Consider the following 19,567-nt stretch of genomic DNA (forward strand, 5'->3'; position numbering starts at 1 on the left):
GAGAGGAGAAATGTATCAGGTGTAATTCATGCTTCAGGCATTTATATTCTGTTCCAAACCCTGTGAAAAGAGCCTTCAATCTCAGCTCTCAGGCGGTAGAGGCAGGCAGATCTCAGTGAGTCTGAGGCCACATTAGTGTACAGAGCTAGTTCCCAGGACAGTCAGGGCTATGCAAAGAAACCCTGTCTTCAAAATCCTGTGGGGGTAGGGGGCGGGGAGTTAGGAAGGAAGAAAAAAAAAAGCCAATCCAATAAAATAATTTTCAAACATTATTATTTTTAAAAAACTTGCAAATAAATAAAAACACCACACATCAAAATTAACCAGATCCAAAATCTATATAACTCAGTAACTTCTATACAATGAGACTGGCATTTGGAATGGAGCTGTCGGGCTTCACATTAAACTTTCAGTATTGGAACGTACTTTATTCAAAACCAAAACAAAATCATGCTGGAATCAGAGCTAGAAAAGCAGCTAGCTTTATATAATTTTCATAACTCATCTCCATCACCTGCACTCAGTCCTTCCTTAATTATTCTTAATATTCTAAGCATTATGTGGCTTACTTAGGATTCTTTAGCCACAAGGATATTAATGTCTTTGGCATTAGATGACCAAGCACATGCTTTAAGGTGCTAGGGTGGCAATGCCGGGTCTTGTCCCTTCATTATTTCAAAAAAAAAAAAAAAAAGTCTTTTTAAGCTTGAGCCCAATAAAAGAGAGCTGATTTTATCTTCTTTATGCTTGAGCCATGTTATCTACAGCCAACTGGAGGTAGGATGGGGGTGGGAACTTGCTTACAACCCTGTGAACCAGAGAGCCTAACATGTGAGGAGGAGCCTAAGTCTGATTTGTCTTGGTGGGGGAAGCAGTCAGATCATCTCTGCAAGCAGCCACTGAAGGCCTGGGATATACCCAGCCTCCTTCACATCTCTGAGGGTAGAAATGGAACCGACCAAATCCCTTGTTCCCCCAAAACTCACATTTGTGTGAAGAGCAGATACCACAAGTACAGAGGCTGGCAAGTGTCATCCATGTTCTGATGGATGGATCCTATGTGTAGGAGCAGGGGCTACTTACTGCACTCTGCAGCCTGGAGGAACACGCACCCTTCCAGCCCAGGAGACTAGAGGCAGAAGGGCTCCCAGGAGAAAATCCAGTATAGGAATCCTGGCTATTTTTGTTGTTTCTTTCCCATTTCATTCATAATAAACTTACAAATGAAAGTGTATATATTCAAGGTATAAAATGTGACGAATGTATATACAAGGTACTGACTGTCAGTAGTTATCGAACATGTCCACCCCCACAGTTAGCACATGTGTGCTGACCACCTTTTGTTGTTGGGTGGTAGCACACACTGAGCACAGGCAAATCCCTGATGCAAAAACCCAAGGAATAAGAAGGAGCCAAATACTGATGCAGGAATTAGCATGGAAGGGGGGAGACATGTTGAGCAAAGGACTGTCTTTCTGATTTAAACAGTACAGAGGCCTGATACAGAATCTGTAACACAATCTGCACTCCTGAGGCCAGAGGAGGGGCAACAGCTGGGAATAGCTTCCACTGGGAGCCCCCAGCAGGTGCTGTTCTCAGGGAGTGTGTTCAAGCAGCAGAGAAAAGTGAGGGGCCCCAAGTCCCCTGACCCAAGCCCACCTCTTGCAGCTGGTCTATGCCATCAACTTCCCTCCCAGAAAGCCCCTTCCTTTGCTCCCCAGACACTTAAATGATGGCAGCCAGTTTTAAAAGCTAGACTCCCATAGAAGCTAACAATACCATAGGGCAAGAAACAATGACCTAACTGAAGAATCTGTCTTTACAGACCATCATTCGACGATAACACCGATACTTAATCCTCCCAAGGACCTGTCTGGACACTTTCTTATCTACCTGAACACAGAAGGTTGGGTAACTTGTTCAAGATCAGAGAGTCAATAAAATGCAGAACAAAGAGTGAAAACCACTATATGCCCTTTGGACCTAAAAAGTGAGGTCTGGTTCCACACAACCACTGCAAACCTGAGACGGGAGGCTTCCAAGGGAAGATCTGTGCTGCAAAAGGAGCTTGGAAGCCAAGCTTTCTAAAACTGTATTTAATCTTTTAGTATCATCACCACCATTAGTATGTGTGGGTACCTGCATGCTACAACATACAGGGAGCCTGGAGGTTGGCTTTCTTTAACTTGTTTATGAGAGTTCTGGGAACTGAACTCCAAGTATCAGGTTTGGAGGGCAAGCACTTTTACCCACTAAGTCATCTTAAGAGCCCCTAAAGCAATTCTTTTTTAATGAATTTTAAGGAATTTCTCATTCCTTGTCAGGTGCCCTAAACAGGTTAGTCTGTCTCACTAATCTCAAATGGTGCACACATACACAACACAATCAGGGCACTTTCTCTGCCCTGTGCTGCTCTGCACAAAAGTTTTCAAGCAATTTCATAAAACAAACCAAAAAAAAAGTAACTTATTTTTAGATGTATTTACATCTATCTTAAAAACCAGCAAACAGCTGTTTCTTGTTTAACCGATTCACACAAGCGTCAAGTCAGAATGAATGACTCCCACTGTCTCTGGAATTGCCCAAGCTAAAATTTATGTTTCTCTTTAAATTCATGCTTGACTGTACTCTAAATTTGCTTATCCAGTTGCCTCAGTCTCTTACACACCCTCCCGTGCCTCACACTCCTTAGCTCAGGCCCCACTTCATCCATGTGTCCCACGCTGGAATTTTTTTTTTTTTTTTTTTTTTGAAACAGAGCCTCATTATGCACCCTAGAGTGGCTTGGAATTCAATCCTCTAAATCCCCGGAGCTCCAGGATTACAAGTATACACCATCTGGCTTGAAATGTAACGTTCTGACAGTTAACCTTCTCTATTGTTCCCAGCTCCATCTCAGGATGTGACCTAATGATGTAGACACCTCAGGTCCCAGGCAGGAATCACTCTACAAATGAGAGTAAGTACCCAACGGCCAAGTAAACTGACCCCTCAGAATCTCAAAAGTCATCGTTTAACTGTGAAGACAGGATTCTTTTCTTTTTTTCTTTGTTTGGTTTTTCAAGACAGGGTTTTTCTGTGTAGTCCAGGAACTCCCTCTGTGGACCAGACTGGACTTGAATTCAGAGCTCTGCCTGCCTCTGCTGTGTGCTTCAAAGCCATCACACTTGGCTTTGAAAAGATGATTCTGATGAAGAAAAAGACAAAAGTATTTGCAACAAAGAATGCCAGTATTTATGAAAACATAGTGTTTTCTGAATAAATTCTTAATATTAAAAAAATTTATTATCTTTATGTTTTGTCTACATGTATGCATACACACATGTGTGCCTGGTGCCTGAAGAGGTCAGAAGAGGGGATTGGATCCTTTGGAACTGGAGTTAGGGATGGCTGTACTGGGAACCCATGTCTTCTGCAAAAGCAGCAACTGCTCTTACCTACTGAGCTGTCTCCCATGTCTGGTTGTTTTGTTGTTCTTCTTTTGACTTTTCAATGCAGGGTTTCTTTGTCTAACAGCCCTGGCTGTCCTGGAACTCACTCTGTAGAACAGGCTGGCCTCTAACTCACAAAGATCCACCTGCCTCTGCTTCCCAAATGCTGGACCAATTCTTAATTTTTAAAAGGGCTAATTTTAGGGCTGGAGAAATGGCTCAGAAGTTTGAGTGTACTGGCTGCTCTTCCAGGGTTCTGAGTTCAATTCCCAGCAACCACATGGTGGTGCAAAACCATCTATAAGGAAATACAGTGCCCTCTTCTGGTGTGTAGGCATACATGCAGGCAGAACACTATGTACATAGTGAATAAGCCTTTAAGAAAAAAAAGAAAGCTAATTTTCATTATGTGCACATGAGTGTAGGTATCCTCCAAGGCCAGAGGCACTGGATCCACTGGTCTGTAATTACAGGCAGTTTGTGAGCTGCCGGACATAGGTACTGAGAATTAAACTCAGGTCCTCTGTAAAGACAGTCTGTGTTCTTAATCACTGAGCCATCTCCTGTCCTGAGACTATAATACTCAGTTTTTGGATGGGGCCTAGAGGGATGTTATCAGCCACTGAGTGCACCTGCTGTAGCCAGGGGGTGGTGGCACATGCCTCTAACCAGTTGGGAAGCAGAGTGAGTTTCAGGATAGTCAGGGCTACACAAAGAAACCCTGTCTCAGACTCCCCTACCTCACTCCTACAACAAACCAAAACACCCAAAACAAAAAACATTTCTTGCTCTTCTAGAAGACCTGAGTTTAGTTCCCAGGACCCAGTGGTGGCTCACAACTTCTGAGATTCCAGCTCCAGGGTACCAGCACACAAGTGGTAAACAGACAGACATACGTGCAGGCAAAATACTCATATACACAAAATTAAAATGTTAAGGAATAAGATTAAAACAAATTATATGTGTGTATGTGTGTGTACACATGGGTACAGGTGGCTGAGGAGCCCAGAAGAGGGCACAAGACAGTTGTAAGCAGCCACATGGGTGTTGGGAAACAAACCTGGGTCCTCTGGAAGAACAGCAGTGCTCTTAATCCGAGTTACCTCTCAAACTCCCAACTCCACCCCACTTTTTTTTTTTTTTTTTTTAGATAGCATTTTTTGTTTCCTACTAGGTAGATTCTGGAGACAGACTTGGCAGCAAGTGGTTTTACCTGCTGAGCCATCTTGCCAGTTCCTATACTATCTTTAAAATAAAACTTTCAAACTTGGCATTTAAAAAATATTGGAATACACCTTTAATCCCAGAATTTGGGAGGCAGAGTCATATAGATCTCTGAGAGTTTGAGGCCAGCTTGGTATACAAAGTGAGTTCCAGGACAGCCAAGGATACACAGAGAAACTCTGTTATGAAAAAAAATAAAACAGGGGGTGGGAGAGATAGCACAATGGTTAAGAGCACTGGCTGCTCTTCCAGAGGTCCTGAGTTCAATTCCCAGCAACCACATGGTGGCTCACAATCATCTGTAATGGGATCCAATGCACTTTTCTGGTGTGTCTGAAGAGAGCAATAATATACTCATATACATAAAATAAATAAATCTTAAAAAAAGAAAAAAAACAAAAACAAAAAAATATTGGCCACATGCCTTTATTCCCATTGCTTAGAAAGCAGAGGCAGGCAAATCTCTGAGTTCAGGACAAATCTAGTCTAGACAGAAGGCCCCAGGCCAACCAGAGCCACATAGTGAGACCTAGACTTTAAAAAAGTAAATATTGTTTAAAAAATTCTGTCACACACACACACACACACGCACTCCATTTACTATCTTAACCATATTTAAGTGTACAGGAGAGGTCTTTGTTGGGTTTCCTGTTTTAGAGACAGGATTGCCTTGTCTCTGCTCAAGGCACACCCAGCTCTAGTACACACAATGTCCTGCAACCAAACACCAGCCATCCCTTTTGTTTTACAAACCCGAAACCTCTATGTTCATTTAATAATTCCTTACCCACAGTTCTATACTAGTACATGCAGCACTTATCTTTTTGTGACTGGCTTATTTCACTTAGTTTATTCCTGTTGTATGGAATCAGTTTATTCCTGTTGTATGGAATCAGAATCTTCTTGTGGTTGCTTACATTGTGTGCCAGCATGCTGTTTTGTCACTCACTGACATTTGGGCTGCTTGGACCTTTGGCTGATGTTACTGTGAACACAGGCTACAAGAGATCCAGCTTTTAGTTCCTGCAGATGTGTATACAGAGGTGGAATTACTGGCTCACAGGGCTAATTTAAAGTTTCCTATCTTTCTCACTATCAGGTGCCAAAACACATAGGCTTAGTCTGCCTCTGACTAATCCAGAACTGTAAACATCCGTAAGAGCTAAAGTCCAGACAGTTTTTTTCTACTAAGCTGACAGTCACAAACCTTTGCAAGCAATTTCATAAAATAAAAATTTATTTCTAAGCTGTCAAGTTCCCACCAACAGTATGTAAGGCTCCAATTTATAAGTGACATTCATTTTAATAGTAGTGATCCTACTAGGTGTGCGGTAGTATCTGGGCGATTCTGTTTTGAATTAAAGCTTTGGTTCACAGCAAGATTGAGAAAATACAGTGATTTCCCATGTATGAAAAATCAGCTCTTACACAAAACAGCCTCGCCCTCAGCAGAAGGCTTATGCAAGCACACCATCCCAAAAGCCCTCGATTTCTTTATGGTTTACTCTTTCACAGTTTACCAGTTTGAAAAAATGGCTCATGACCTGTACTCACAGGCAAAATGATTATCATCCAGAATGTTCTCGTGAGCCTAAAAGACTGTTGTTCTCCTGCCATATGAACCTCTTCTAGAATTTTAGGTTGTGTGTAAGACTTTTGCCTGCATGTATATTGGTGTCCCATGTGTGCCTGCAGAGGCTAGAAGGTTATCGGATCCCCTGGGACAGGACTTAGAAGGTTTTGAGCTGACACGTGGGTGATAGAACCAAACTCAGGTCCTCAGTAAGAGCAGCAAGTGTTCTTATTTGCTGAGCCAGCTCTGCTGTTGGCCACCTCAGATTTAACTGCAGCCCAGGAACGCAGTGCTCTACCACTGAGCCACACTGCCAAGCTCTAACTTACCTCTAGTTTTTTTCATTTTGTTCTTTCTTTTGGTTGTTCAAGACAAGGTTGCTATATATAATCCTGGATGGCCTCCAACTCAAGAGATCCGCCTGCCTCTGCCTTCTGAGTTTGAAGACTAAAGGTGTGCATCCACTTTTTGAGGATACCAGTATCCTACAGTTGTAATCAAGAACATAACCCTTTCAGATTGGCCTTTCATTCAGTAATGCCCTCTACATCTTTTGTGATTCATTTCTTCTTGTAGTAGGTATTCCATCATCTGATGTAACATTTATCCTTGCATTTACTGAAGGACACCTTCATTGCTTCCAAGTTTTGGCAATTATAAACAGGCTCCTAGGGAAACGCACAAGCTGCTTTTGGTATGAGCATATTTCTAATTCCCCTGGGGAATTATAAAGGGACAAGATTACCAAAAGACGGTGAATGTTTCATTTAAATACACATCAACTGTCTCCCCAAGTGGCTGTGCCACTGTTTGTCCCCATTCATGATGCACGTCCTTGCCACTCCTCATCCCATCTGCATTGCTGTGTGGCCCCTCTAGTCACGGCAGCATGCTCAGTGCAGTCTGCACCCCACTTGCCATGCTACAGAGGACATCTCATACACACATTTGCCATTTCTGTGTCTTTTTCTTTCTTTAGACAGGGTCTCACTATGTATCCCTGGAACTTCCTATGTGCTCCAGGCTGTCTCTGCCTCTAGAGTGCACCACTACACAGGGCTTTGAGATGTCTTTTAGTCAAGTCGTTTGTCTCGTTTTACGTGTTTTATTACATGTATTCATTTATTGTGTGCACTCCTTTGTGGGTTAGAGGGCAGCATCCAGGAATCAGTTGTCTACTTCCACTGTAGGGTCTCAGGGGTTAACCGCATGCATCAGGCACTGCAGAAGCGGTTGTGTGCTCTTTATGTATAGCTGCCCATGGTTAGTATTTTTCCAATGCTTGTTGGCCTATGGTGTTCAATCATACAAATACTATTTTCAAGACATTCTAAAACCAAACTTGATATCTTTTAAAAGCTGTCTCTGCACTCAGGAAAAACCCTCTCCTGTATCAACTTCAGAAGGCAGGTGGCTGTGCTCACACCTTCAAAGGCAAGCCTCTCTTCTAGAGCAGCTAGCTGCCAGACTAGAAAGGGGGACCTGGGCAGTGACAGAGACAGCAGCCTGGTTATCAGAGGAAAACGACAAGCTCGCCCCCTGGTGACAAGGAGAGAAACAACAGAAGGGAAAAAATTCTTAAAAAGGCACATACACACAAAGACAAAGACAAAGACAAAAAAAAAAAAAAAAAAAAAAAAAAAAAAACCCCAGCCACCATGAACACATTCCATCCTGCCAGGATCTGGAGAACAGCAGCATAAATAACAGATGGAAAAACAACTGAAACACTTCATTCATCTGGACAGTTTAACAGACTCAGTCCTGGCTGGCACAGTGGTGCATGCCTGTAACCCTAGCACCAGTGGGGCTGGGGCAGCAGCAGGGCTAGGAGTTTAGGGCCAACAGAAAGCAGCACAAGGGCCTTTTTTGTTGTTGTTGTTGTTTTTTAAAGAAAGCAAAAAGAAAAAGGCTCTACTGAGTGGACAACTTCCTGTCATCGTGTCCCAAATTCCTAGCTGGAGCTACTTCCAGAGCCATGTCTTCCCACGAGGAGCAGAGCCAGCGGAGAGGCTAGTTTTTAACTGCCAGAGATTTGTCTAGAGGAGGGGAGGCTTAGGTTTTGTCTCCTTTGGCAACAGCAAGGCTAATATAACCACCTCAACTTTCTTCAGCACAGGCTCCTGATCCCTATAAATCTGCTGAAAGGTCTGCCTGGATCGGCAAGGAGCCCACACCAAGGTTGGGTTATGTAAGGCAGAGGGCGGCAGTCGTGACTGCCTGGCTGTTCTAAGACCTCTGTTATGCAAATTAGGATACTTTCTAATTTTCAAGCTCTTCTGACTAAAATGATGATGGCTGATTCTTTCAGGCCCGAGGCTGCTAAGCTTCCCAATTTCTGTCTCCCCAACCCCCAAAAGCCTACGGCTCTGCAGTTTACTCCAATTTTTCACAGGTCCAGTTTAGAAATTAAGACATCCCCACACCCCCATAAATGTAGGTATCTTCACAGAGTACACACAAAAGATTATTTACTAAAATACTTCTAGCCATTCTCAGCAGGTGACACTCTGGAGCAGATGGCACTGAGTGACCTCTGGGATGGGAGAAGAGCTGCCAGGGTGAAGCCATCTGTTGTGGAAGGGGTGGGGCCACACATTACCCAAACGTTATAGGTTGGACGTTTTTCTGCTGTTCTTTGTGCAGCTGCCGGGCCCTATTTTTCAGCATTTCGGCCTTAGCCTCGTCCTTATCAACGCCATCCCCCAGTTTGTACATGCGGCTGGCATTGGCGCAGGCCCAGACATGGCCCAGGTCACAGGCCTTCATTGAATATTTACACGCCAGACCCATATCCTTAGGAAAGCCAGGGGCACCCTGTAGAAACATGGCACTGAGGTTGAAGCAGCTGGCTGCATAACCGCCATCACAGGCTCTGCTGTAGTAGTCCCTGGCCTTCCCCAGGTCAGGGTGGCCATCTTCATTGACCTGTCCATCATGTGCCAATAGTCCAACGTTGTGACAGGCTTCCACAGACTTCTTTCCTGGTTTCTCACAGGCCATCAGAAAGCAGGAAGAGGCAGCCTTTAGGTCCTGAGTCAGGCCACCTGCAAAGACAGAAAACAAAGAAGAAAAAGTAAACTCAAGGGCAGGCCAGAAAACCCAATGGGAGAGCTTTGTTTACCACATCAGAGGGCCTGGGTTCAATCCCCAGTCACCAGGGCTGAACCTTTGTTTCTAGCCAAGGTTGGGAAACAATCCCTGAGTCAAGTCCTATGAGCTTAAGCAACATGGAGAAGGGTAGCCAGTTAGGTAGCCACACACCATCTTACAAGGAAGCCAAGACAGGAAGAGACATGCCAAATCAGAGCACAGAGACTACCTCTTAGGGCTACAGTGAGAATAGAGCATTTTAAAATAAGTAACTGAATGTTTCTTAATCTAAGCTTACAGTTGGCCCTACATATTTATGAGTTCTGCATATGCAGATTCCATTAGTTAAAAACACTATTACAGCATTCAAACCAGACAGCAGCTGCAAATTTAACTAACCATGGACTGAAAATATTCAGGGAAAAAAACATGGCTGTGCTAAAAATGTATGGTCTTTCCCTGTCATTATTCCCAGGACAGTACTCGGTATGACAACTATTTACATTAGTGTTTATTCTCTCTTAGGTAACACAAACTAGAAATGATTTCAAGGGTATGGAAGGATGTGTACATATTTATGTGAATACTCTGTGCACAAGGATCTGGAGAACCTAAGGATTCTGATCCTTCAAAGCTCCAGGAACTAACTTCCCAGGGCAGACTTTAAAAAACAAACAAACAAACAAACAAACAAGTCCTTTGTGTGGTACACGTCTTTAATCTCAGCACTTGAAATGCAGGAGGCAGGGAGATGTCTGTGAGTTCCAAGACACCCAGATCTACATAATAGAGAGAACTTGTCTCAAACAAACAAACAAATAAAAAAACACAACAAAACCCCTAAAAAACTAAAAAAGAAAGAAATGACTCAGGAGCTGGGACTGGTGGCAAACATCTATAATCCTAGCACAAAGAAAGCAGAGGCAGAGAGAAAGTTTGAGATCACCTATGGTACACAAGGCTGTCTTATTACATGTGTCCATGCTAGCCTTGAACTCTCGAGTGCTAGGGTTAGAGAAGTGCCATGGTATCTGACAAGGACTAGAATTCAAGTCCTTTCTCCTTCGTGTGAGCCAAATTTAGTGACTTACTTCCTTTTTTTTTTTTTAAAAGAATTATTTATTTATTTTATGTATATGAATACACTGCAGCTGTCTTCAGATACACCAGAAGAGGGCATCAGGTCCCATTACAGATGGTTGTGAGCCACTATGTGGTTGCTGGGAATTGAATTCAGGACCTCTGGAAGAATAGTCACTGCTCTTAACCACTGTGCCATCTCTCTGGCCTTAGTGACTTACTTCTAATAAACAGAACGTGACAGAAATGAAAAAAAAATATGACTCTCCAACATAGACCATAAGACACTGCTGGGCTGGCAAGACAGCTGTCAGGTAAAGGTACTGGCTAGCAGGCCTGACCTCAGTTCAGTTCCTGGGACCGACATGGTAGAAAGAACTGATTCCTCTAAGTGCTCCTCTGACCTTCACACATTAGCTATGGTACACACATGCCCACACACAGACAGACACATAAAAAAAAAATGCTCATTTAAAAAGGCATTGGATTCTCTTCTCTTTCTCTTTTTAAGAAAGGATCTTTCTAATATATAGTTTTGGCTGTCCTGGAGCTTTCTTATGTAGCTCAGGTGTTAGCCTCAGAAGAGATATACCTGTCTCTGGCTCCAAATGCTGGGACTTCAATATTCTTTCTTTTCCTCTCCTTCCCCTCTTATTTTAGTGAATACAGATGAGTGCCTGCATGTATGTCTTTGTATCGCATACATGCCTGTGGGGCTTCAGATACCAGAGAATTGGAGTTACAGAATGTTGTGACTGCTATGTGGTTACTGGGAATAGAACTCAGCTCTCCTGGAAGAGCGGCCATGTGAACCACTGAGTCAAACATTTTTGGCTTCTCTTTACTGGGGTACCTACTCTGAAAACAGGTCATGAGGAGACATGATCAGGCAGTCCAGGGAGAGATGGAGAGCTCACAGTTGCTGGGATCTCCTGACAACAGCTGACAGGTGCCAAGGCCTTATCATCAGGCCAGTGATCGAGTCAACATCTATATGGCAACTTGAATCAAGTCTTCCAACAACTACAGCAATGTTTCCCTGTCCAGGGTTTTGACCAAGACACCCAGCTAAACCAACCCCAAACTCCTAACCCATAGAGGAGTTAAAACTTAGCATTATTTATGAGATAATGCCAATTAGGGCATGATAAAAAAAATATAGAAGCTAATTACTCAACTCTTACTCTGTGCTCAGCATATTCTGATAGCTTTACTAATATTTCATTTTAAAATTTATTTTATACTAGTAGTTTGTACTGTGAATATGTACGTGCATCACTGTGTGTGCCTGGGGCCTGAGGAGGTCAAAAGTTGAGTCTCCTGGAACTAGAGTTACAAATGGTTGTGAACCTAGATCCTCTGTCAGAACAACAAGTGCTCTTAACTGCTGAGCCATCTCTACAGCCCCCATATTAGTATCTTTACCTGACCTGCCCAAAGTAATTCCATTCTGTTGTAGCTTATCTAATTCCATCCAACCGCTCTCCAGCACACACCCCACCACATCCTGCAGAGCAGACCGTTCTCACGCAGCTTCGGGAGGTCCATTGTTTTACAACAAAACAAACTGTTTTAACAAATTGACCCCCACCCCTACCCCGGCCTCTGGTGTGATATGATTGTGATCTGGACTTTAGCAACCCACCCTACTTCAATTCAGGTGGAGAGTTCTTTCTGGTGTGTGTCTGCTCTCAGCCACTAAAACAAAGAACTCTTTATTTGCCTTGTATTCTTGGTAATCTGTAGTCTACTGAAGAGGGCATTTCATACCTATACTATCCTCTATCATCTACCCACCCATCCACCCATCCATCCACCCATCCACCCATCCATCCACCCATCCACCCATCCATCCATCCATCCACCCATCCATCCACCCAACCATCCATCCATCCACCTATCCATCCATCCGTCCGTCCGTCTGTCCGTCCGTCCATCCATCCATCCACACATCCTCACAACAATCCTATGGAGCAAGAACTATTTCTTTCATTATGTTTTTATTTTGAAATCTGAGACAGGATCTCAATCTGTAATCCAACTAAGTCCAGGCCCTGCTTCTCCCAGTTTACAGATGATAAAACTGGGACACAGTTAAAAATGACTAGCTAAGGCTAGGATGGCCATACCTAATCTGTAATCTCTCACTTAGCAAGCAGAGTCAAGAGGTTCCTGAACATTCCAGGCCAGTTTGGACTACAAAATTAATTCTAGGCCAGTGTCTTAGATAGGGTTTCTGTTTGGTTTTGAACCCTGGGACAAGGGACTGAAGTGCATATTTCACATAACAAAGCAGACCTGGCCTCCAGGTTCTCCCAGAATCCCTCAGTCCCTACCTGGCATATCTTGCCCCCAACTCTGAACTTTCCAGCCCAGAGGGTGGGCTGCCCTAGCCCAAAGGCTCTTCCCCATATAATCCAGACATTTGGCCTCCCCCACCCCCCATTTTCCTTCTCAGTCTCTCTCTACACTTGTGCCCTGTCTCTCTTTTGCTTCCTCTATCACTCATGGCGACTGCCCTAGTCTCAATCCTGGGGGACAGTGACCTCGCCTGAGAGCATTTTCCCTATCAACTTGCATTTAATATAATCTAATCTGGCTTGGATTGGTTCATTTCACTGGTGTAGAAATAACCTATCAGTTTCTATTGCTGTGATGAAACACCATTACTGAAAGCAACTCGGGGAAGGAAAGGTTCATTTGGCTACACTTCCATAGTCCATTACTGAAGGAAGTCAGGACAGGAACTCAAGCAGGACAAAAACCCAGAGGACCACCTGTCCAGGGATGGCACCACCCACAATGGGCTGGACCTTCCTACACCTATACTAATTAAGAAAATGCTCTACCGGCCTGCCTACAGCTTGATCTAATGGAGGAATTTTTTTCAACTGGGGCTCCCTCCTTTTAGATGACTCTAGCCAGCATAGCCAATAAAGCTACCGTAACACTCTGCTCTTAAAAAAAAAAAAATTGAGCTGGACCTAATGGTGCACACCTTTAAATCCAGCATTCAAGAGGCAGATAGAGGTCTGTGAGTTTGAGGACAGCTTGGGCTACATAAAGAGCCCTTGTTATCCTATGATCGCCACATGTAAGACAGAGTACACACCTGCCCCATACCAAAATAAGGAAATGTAATCTAAAAAAAAAATTTTTAAGAAAAAAATAAAATGAACTAGCCAAGGGCCTACAATGTGTAAACAGGAACCCCAAAGGTTGCTTCACTTGAAGGACCACGTTCTCCCAACACCTCTCTGCTGAACCCCTGACTGCACTGTCCAAAACAGTCCCCCATGCCTGTGAAGCCCTGCAGCTCACCTTTTCCAGTCACGTAATAGGCCCCCAGCTTGTAACAGCTGTCAGCATGCCCATATTTCTCACAGTTGAACTTCAGCACCTTTGCGGCTTCATCAAAATTCTTTTGGATTCCTTCCAGATAGTCCACCAGCCGATAGCAACCTAGAGAAGAGGGAAGAGGTAATCATGTCAGCAGCTGCTGCTCAGGAGGCCCAGGACCAAGCAGATCAAGTCTAGCTCTCAAATGTGCCAATCAGACTTAGCACAGAAACGAAGTGTCCGGCCCTTCTTAAAATGGGACATGTCTCCACAATGTACAGATCAGGAAGACTAACCTCAGCAATGGCTCTACCACTACCAGACCATCTGATCCCTGTCAGCCTGGTCTACACACGGCTGACTTCCAATGACTGACACTTTAGTAGCTTTGGAACCTCTCTGCAAGTTCTGTAATAAAAACACTAAAACCTAAAGAGTCTGTGGATGCCTTTTGCAGCAGAAAACCAGAAATGAGATTAACACCTTAATCCCTGGCCTGGGGAAACCTGAAGCCCAAAAAATAGAAGTGGAAGCTACCAAAGCAATGGGAATAGGTTCCCCATATCTGAGATGTCCTGTGCTAGCCAGCCTCTTAGCATTGCCAGCAACATCAAAGAGCATTCTCATTTATTTTCAGTCATCAACTATTTGGAAAAAATATATATACATATGTGTATATATACACATACACATTAGCTCATGTATGAAAATATATGACACACAAACTATTGGAAATATTGTCATCTGCCCTAATATTTATTTATACGCTTAAGCCAGGCATGCAAGTACACGCCTATAGTGCCAGCACTCCCAAGGTGGAGACAAGATAAGGAGTTCAAAGTCCACCTTCAGGACCTTGTGAACGAGTAGCTCAAGTAGGTTAGGAAAGGAGGAACCACAGTAGGGAAGCAGTGTTTTCAAACACTAGGCTATAACTGAAATAAGGCACTGCGATGAGAACGTTTATTGTACGTCTTATGGTTAACACAGTTTGGGCACCAAGGCAGGTCGTCCCACCAAGGACTGTGATAGCTGAGCTGAGACCTGAATATGGAGAAAGCACTAGCTACTTAAGGACTGAGGGGCTGGAGGTGTTGCTTCAAGAACAAGCAAAGTACAAGGCCCTGGGTGGCTCTATCCCTATCAAGGAAGAAAACAGAAAGGGCCCAGAAAATCCCAGAGAAAGAGTGTGTAGACAACCAGGTGGAAGAGGAAATAAGACACAAACGCAGTAGGAGGCTGAGTTAAGGAGGTATGGGGTAGGAAGGCAAGAACCTATAAAACACCTGAAGAAATTAGTGGGGTGTTTTAGTGCTAGGCCTCTCTCCATAATGGGCATGTTACTATAAACTATAAAGCATAGAAGAGTTTTTAGGATTACGCAAGTGGGGCTAGAAGTTTGTATAAATAAGTGGCACAGTCCTTGCCTAGAGTTTGGGAGGTCCTTGGTTCAATCCCAATTCCCACAATACAAAAGAACACATTTATTTATTTATTTATTTATTTATTTATTTATTTATTTGAGACAGGGTCTTATATAACCTAGGTTGGACCAGAACTCACTATGCAGCTAAGGATGTCCCTGATCCTTCTGCCTCTACCTCCTGGAGTGCTATGATCACACACTGTACTGGCTGGTTTTGTGTGTCAACTTGACACAAGCTGGAGTTATCACAGAGAAAGGAGCTTCCCTGAGGAAATGCCTCCATGAGATCCAGCTGTAAAGTATTTTCTCCATTAATGATCAAGGGTGGGAGGCCCCCCTGTGGGTGGTGCCATCCCTGGACTAGTGGTCCTGGGTTTTATAAGAAAGCAAGCTGAGCAAGCCAGGGGAAGCAAGCCAGTAAGTAACATCCCTCCATGGCCTTTGCATCAGCTCCTGCTTCATGACCTGCTTGAGTTCCAGTCCTGACTTCCTGTGGTGATGAACAGCAATGTGGAAATGTAAGCTGAATAAACCCTTTCCTCCCCAACTTGCTTCTTGGTCATGATGTTTTGTGCAAGAATAGAAACCCTAAGACACACACCAAGCAGGTGCAGCCATATGCAGTCTGAGCCAGGAATAGCACTCATGGCCTCATGTACACTAGGTGAGCGCTCTACCAACCGACCTACAACCCCAGGCCTCGGCCAGTCCTCACACGTCTGTCCTCCACTCCCGCTCTGCATCTCCTCCACGTAACTCACATCAACTACCATGAACTCCTCAAGCATGCCTACAGAATCAGGTCTAAATTCCTTGCTTAGAAGGCAGGGTACACTGCAGTCCAGGCTCCCTGTACAAACTTAACTCGGAAACTGGAGCTAGAGCTCGGTGGTAGAAAAAGTGCCCACTACACTCACAAGCCTTGGGTTTGAGCCTCAGGACTGCAAAACAACAAAAATCAATTTGACTCGATTCTGAGCAATCCTGAAGTCAACCTTCCAAAAAGAGCTCTTTGTCCTCCCACCTCTCTCCCCACTGACCACGTAGTCCACCGCTGTGGACTATGCCCAACCATCCTCAGAGACCACAGAGGGTCAATTCCTCTGAAAGTCCTCTTCACCTGGGACATGGACTAGCTCCCAAAGAATAATCCGGGTTCCTCACCCAGAGTCACACTATAGTGGACTAATTTCAAGAAATAGCAAGTCGTTTCTTGGGAACTAGACTGTGAGCTACTGGAAAGGAGGGTCAGAGACATTTTCGTTCTTTTCCTTTAAATAAAACAATAGGAAAACAACCCAAAGACACTGGACGCTTCTCTGGGCATCGATCACCCATACACTCTACCTCCTCACTGCACACAAGAGGCCATTTCTGCTTCTGACTTTTTCATTACCTCTGCCTGGCAAAGACTTACAATGGTTCCTTTCCTCCTTCAAAGCTTTATTCAAAAGCCATGCCATTGGGCAGAGAGCCCTTCACTCAGTTCTTTTATCCTATTACACTTAGCTTAAAAACATTTTTGAGCTGGGCGGTGGTGGAGCACGCCTTTAATCCCAGCGCTTGGGAGGCAGAGGCAGGCGGATTTCTGAGTTCGAGATCAGCCTGGTCTACAGAGTGAGTTCTAGGACAGCCAGGGCTACACAGAGAAACCCTGTCTCGAAAAAAAACAAAAAAAAAAATTTTTTTTTGAATTTTGTGCTGGGTGGTGGTGGAAGGTTCCAGCACTTGGAGACAGAAGCTGGCAGGTATCTGAGTTGCAGGGTAGCCTGGTTGACAGAGGGGAGTTTCAGGACAGCTAGGACTACACAAAGAATCATGCTTCAAAATAAATAAATAAATAAATAAATAAATAAATAAATAAATAAATAAATTTGTTAACAGGCCTGTGGTTCATGCCAAAAACTCAGGAGATAGAGGAAGGCAGTTCTGAGTCCAAGGCCAGGGTAGTCTACACTGCAAATTTTAGGCCTGGCAAGTCTACATAATGACAGTCTCAAAAAAAATTTAATTGTATTATTTTAAATTATGGATACGTGTGTATATGAGCATGTGGTGTGGAGGAAGCAGAGGCCAGAGGCATTGGATCTCCTAGAACTGGAGTTACAGATGCTTGTAAACTGTCCCACGAGGGTGCTGCGTTCTGAACTCCGGTCATCTTGCAAAAGCAGTATGGGCTTCTAACTGCTGGATCACGACTCCAGTCTCCTTCTCCAATTTTTTTTTTTTAGGACCGGGTTTTGCTATGTAGTCCAGGCTGGTCCTTAACTCCTGAATTCTAAGTGATCCTCCTTCCTCAGCCTCCCGGACGCTAGAATTACAGGTGCATGATGTCAAGTCTGACTCGCATTTACTACTATCACATATTTCACTTATTTCCTGCATGTTAACCGACTCCCTCAAAGACAAGTACGCTGAGGTTCCATTTCACCGTCACACCTCCAGTCCTGGCACCACAAACCGGACTACAGAGCATCTAGCCTGAGGGCTCCGCCCTCCGCAGCAGGCCCCGCCCCCGGTGCACTACAACTCCCCGCCCACAGGCGGTAGTGTCCTGACACCGTCCTTAGGCGTCCTCCGCCCTCCACGTGACCACGTTCGCACCCCCACGCTCGTGCCCCTCCTCTATGTCCCAGGCTGCAGGGTTGACGCTCACCCTCCGGGTCCTTCTCGCGGTAGCATTGGTAGTGACACTCCACCTCCATGTTCTCCAGGAAGGACTTCACCTGCTCCTCGTCCTGGAAGTCAACCAAGCCCGCCATGACTCCCACAAATCGCGTTGTGGCTCCGCCCTCAGTCACGTGTGCCATCCCAGGGGCGGGGCATGCCGGCGCCTTGCGTGACGCCAGTGCTCCGCCTGTCAGCGCTCCGCAGTACCTGGGGGGAGGGGAGGAGACAACGACAGCTTCCCAGCAACCTTTGCGGTAGTCGCGTCCTTCCCCAGGCTTTGCTTCATCTCTTTGGACAGCCCTCTCCCAGGTTGTTTCTGCTTCGGTTTATCTGAGGGAATACTGCCCCTTCATGGTTTTCTCTCTGTAGTCGGGACCAGCCAGCCGTTCTGCAGTCCCAGTTCTAAAGCCGACACAGCCGGGAGCTCCGGTCCCTGCCTTCTCAAAGCTTACAGTGTTGGGCTGGAACTCACCAAGTGCTCTATAGCATCGTGAAACAGAGCATGAAATTCATCGGGAAAGCATTCGTTTATTCGGGCAGCAAGCATTTTGAATACCTTGTGTGTCCCACATATGGCCGGAACAACCGAAATAAATAAATATGCAGTTGCCACGGGATACACTTATCTCCGTATTCTTTGTAGACCCATCAAAATCACCAATATTAGCCGGTCGGTGGTGGCCCACGCCTTTAATCCCAGCACTTGGGAGGCAGAGGCAGGTGGATTTCTGAGTTCGAGGCCAGCCTGGTCTACAGAGTGAGTTCCAGGACAGCCAGGGCTACATAGAGAAACCCTGTCTCGAAAAACCGAAAAACAAAACAAAATTACCAATATTAATGCGGCCGGGAGTTATGATTAGAACACAAAAGCATTCGGGATGATAGTGAGTGACAACATGGTGGTGATAGCTAGTGTTAGGACAGCAGCATGGCTGATGGAAGCCAAGGAACGCTACGAAGTCACATGATGCAACAGATCTAACCGAAGAGGTTTATTGGGGCAGGGGAAAAGGGAAAGCACGAGATCTGTGTTACTTCAAAGCCTCTGAGTAAAACTGACATTTCAAGGCTACTTTTATGTATGTCTTCTCTTGTTTTTCCTTCCGATAGAATCTCACTTTAATTGAGACAATCCTCTCCCCTCAGCCTTCTGAGTACTATTACAGATGCAAGCTCCCACATCGAGCTACCCATGTTCTTTTTATCTTGTTTGTGTCCATAGTCCCTAGAGGGAGCCCTTAGAAGACATGCTCCAGGATGGGCAGGCCTGACCTTTAGTTTTGACCCTCCCTCCTTAACCTACTCCAACCCAACACATCTAGAAGCTTATTTGGTTTGTTCTGTATAATTGAGACAGGCTGACTCCATGACAGGCTTCAAATTGGCAGTTCAGGAGACTAGTCCTAAATCTCTGTTTCCAAGAACTGGACAAGTCCAGGCCTCAGAAGATAACCCGCCACCTCGCCTGAGGCAAGGACAATGAGTCAGCAGCACTTTCCAGACTTCAACAACAGTTTCCAGATTTCCCTTTCCAGCCCCCCAGCCTCCAGCCCCCCAAAATGGTTCAGGATGTCCCCAGAGATCGAGTGAACAGATTTAGATAGAGGTCACCTATCCCTTCCCAGAATTCCCCTCGTGTGCTTTAAATCAGGCCTGTAAGCTTACTTTGTGGGCTCCATCTTTGTAGATGGTCCAGCATACCGTACTTCAGCAGAATAAAACACTCTTTGT

At 44.7% G+C, this 19,567-nt stretch overlaps 1 protein-coding gene across 1 annotated transcript; it reads right to left on the reverse strand.

Annotated features, from left to right (window-relative positions):
* Positions 1-8,176: 8,176 nt before the first annotated feature.
* LOC114639310 (cytochrome c oxidase assembly factor 7) lies at positions 8,177-17,946 on the reverse strand. Its single transcript, XM_028788053.1, has 3 exons — positions 17,823-17,946; positions 13,723-13,863; positions 8,177-9,275 (listed from the first exon to the last, which is right to left on the reverse strand). Exons 1-3 carry the CDS (start codon positions 17,926-17,928, stop codon positions 8,827-8,829), a joined length of 696 nt encoding a protein of 231 aa, XP_028643886.1. The 5' UTR covers positions 17,929-17,946; the 3' UTR covers positions 8,177-8,826.
* Between the last annotated feature and the right edge of the window lie 1,621 nt (positions 17,947-19,567).

Source organism: Grammomys surdaster, unplaced genomic scaffold, assembly GCF_004785775.1.
Source record: "Grammomys surdaster isolate TR1022 unplaced genomic scaffold, NIH_TR_1.0 100, whole genome shotgun sequence".
Lineage (NCBI taxonomy): Eukaryota > Metazoa > Chordata > Mammalia > Rodentia > Muridae > Grammomys > Grammomys surdaster.